Here is a 1,711-nt window from a genome sequence, read left to right as displayed (position 1 = left end):
TGTGTGTGGCCCCTTCGGCGTACATCTGGAGACGTGTCGATGAGAGTGGCTCGTTTAGCCTACGTCTGGAGACGTGTCAATGAGAGTGGCTCGTTTAGCCTACGTCCGGAGACGTGTCGATGAAGTGGCCCGTTTAGCCTACGTCCGGAGACGTGTCGATGTGTGTGGCCTGTTTAGCCTACATCTGGAGACGTGTCGTTGTGTGTGGCCCGTTTGGCCTACGTCCGGAGATGTGTCGATGAGCGCGGCCCATTTAGCCTACGTCTGGAGACGTGACGATGAGAGCGGCCCATTTGGCCTACATCCAGAGACGTGTAGATGAGAAGGGCCCGTTTGGCCTACGTCCGGAGACGTGTCGATGTGTGTGGCCCATTTGGCGTACATCCGGAGACGTGTCGATGAGTGTGGCCCGTTTGGCCTACGTCCAGAAACGTGTCGATTGCATTTGTGAACACTCCATTGGAAAGAAAAGGTTGAACATTTATTGATGTCTACGTGACTATATTGCTTCATTGAACAAAAAAGATGAGTTGCATGGGTAACATCAAAAGTAACTTGTCTTCAACGGAGGTGAGGGAGGCCTGGCCACTTGCTTGGAGCTGAGCTGATAGGCGAGGAGCTTCGTGGATAGTACCTTCAGAGGTGATGAGCATTTCGTTGTCTTGGAACTTCCTTCCCTTAAAAGATAATGTCGAGATCGTCTTCCATGACTGGGTAGCAGGTGATAGCTTGGGAGACCTGCGCTTGTCGCTTGCATGATCTTTCTCATCTACTCCTCGGTGGTCAGCTCGGGCTCTTAAAGTCGGCTAAGATCGTGTTGATCCGTATGAATTTTTTTGTGGAGGTTCATTGGCAGTTGCGTCACGATCTTTGATTTGCTAGATAGCCCCCCTTGCGATGAATTCCGTGCAATAGCCGTTTTCGACCAGTTCTTCGAGGTGCTTTTTCCAAGCGAAGCAATCATTTGTGTAATGACAATGCCCTTCATGAAATTCACAGTATCTACTGGTATCCTTCTTGGCTGGGTTTCCCTTCAAAGGCAATGGTTTCTTCAACCAAGGCATGTTCTTTACTTGGGCTAGGATCTGCTGTATCAGAATAGTGAACTTGGTGTAGCTCTTAGTTGTTGGAGCACCTCCCTGAGGTTGTAATTCGCACTTGCCCCCATCCTTGTCTTTTATCATGTCGTTTCTTTGGCTTGCCAGCTCAACCGGTTGATCGGCTTGCTTGGTAGCTTTTTTTCCCGCGGTCCAGTCATCGTCCCAAAGTGAATAGCGCTCTGCTGTCGCGAAGAGTTCTACTAGTGTTTGGCAGGGAGAGAGGGTCAGCTCGCGATACAGCTCACACTCAATTGGCAAGCCCCTCTTGAAGGTCGATGACGCAATTCGATCGTCACATCCAATGATGTTTGCTCTTTCTACTTTGAACCTCTTGATGTAATCTCGGATGGATTCATCGTCCTTCTTTTGCAGGTTGAACAGGTGGTCAGGGTTCTTCTTGATCATCCGGTAAGAAGTCTATTCTTTGGTGAAGACGTAAGCTAGCTCCTTGAAGCTGCTGATCGACCCAGATGGCAAGGTGTGGAACCAGTCTTGGGCTGCTCCTTGCAAGGTCATTGCAAACACCTTGCACATCAGCGCGTCGTTAGACTTGTAGAAGATCATGATACTTGTGAAGTGCTTTAGATGGCTCTCGAAATCGGAATATCCTT

The 1,711-nt window shown here is 49.4% G+C and overlaps 1 protein-coding gene across 1 annotated transcript; it reads right to left on the bottom strand.

Annotated features, from left to right (window-relative positions):
* LOC109948077 lies at positions 879-1,505 on the bottom strand. Its single transcript, XM_020559985.1, has one exon. The coding sequence runs from the start codon at positions 1,503-1,505 to the stop codon at positions 879-881; it is 627 nt and encodes a 208-aa protein (XP_020415574.1).

Source organism: Prunus persica, chromosome G3 (genome assembly GCF_000346465.2).
Source record: "Prunus persica cultivar Lovell chromosome G3, Prunus_persica_NCBIv2, whole genome shotgun sequence".
Lineage (NCBI taxonomy): Eukaryota > Viridiplantae > Streptophyta > Magnoliopsida > Rosales > Rosaceae > Prunus > Prunus persica.
The sequence above is the reverse complement of the archived record's forward strand: the minus strand, read 5'-3'. Positions and strand labels throughout refer to the sequence as shown.

What these genes read in the sequence shown, in the direction of transcription:
- LOC109948077 (XM_020559985.1), bottom strand. Translation starts at nt 1,505, where the DNA reads ATGATCAAGAAGAACCCTGACCACCTGTTCAACCTGCAAAAGAAGGAC.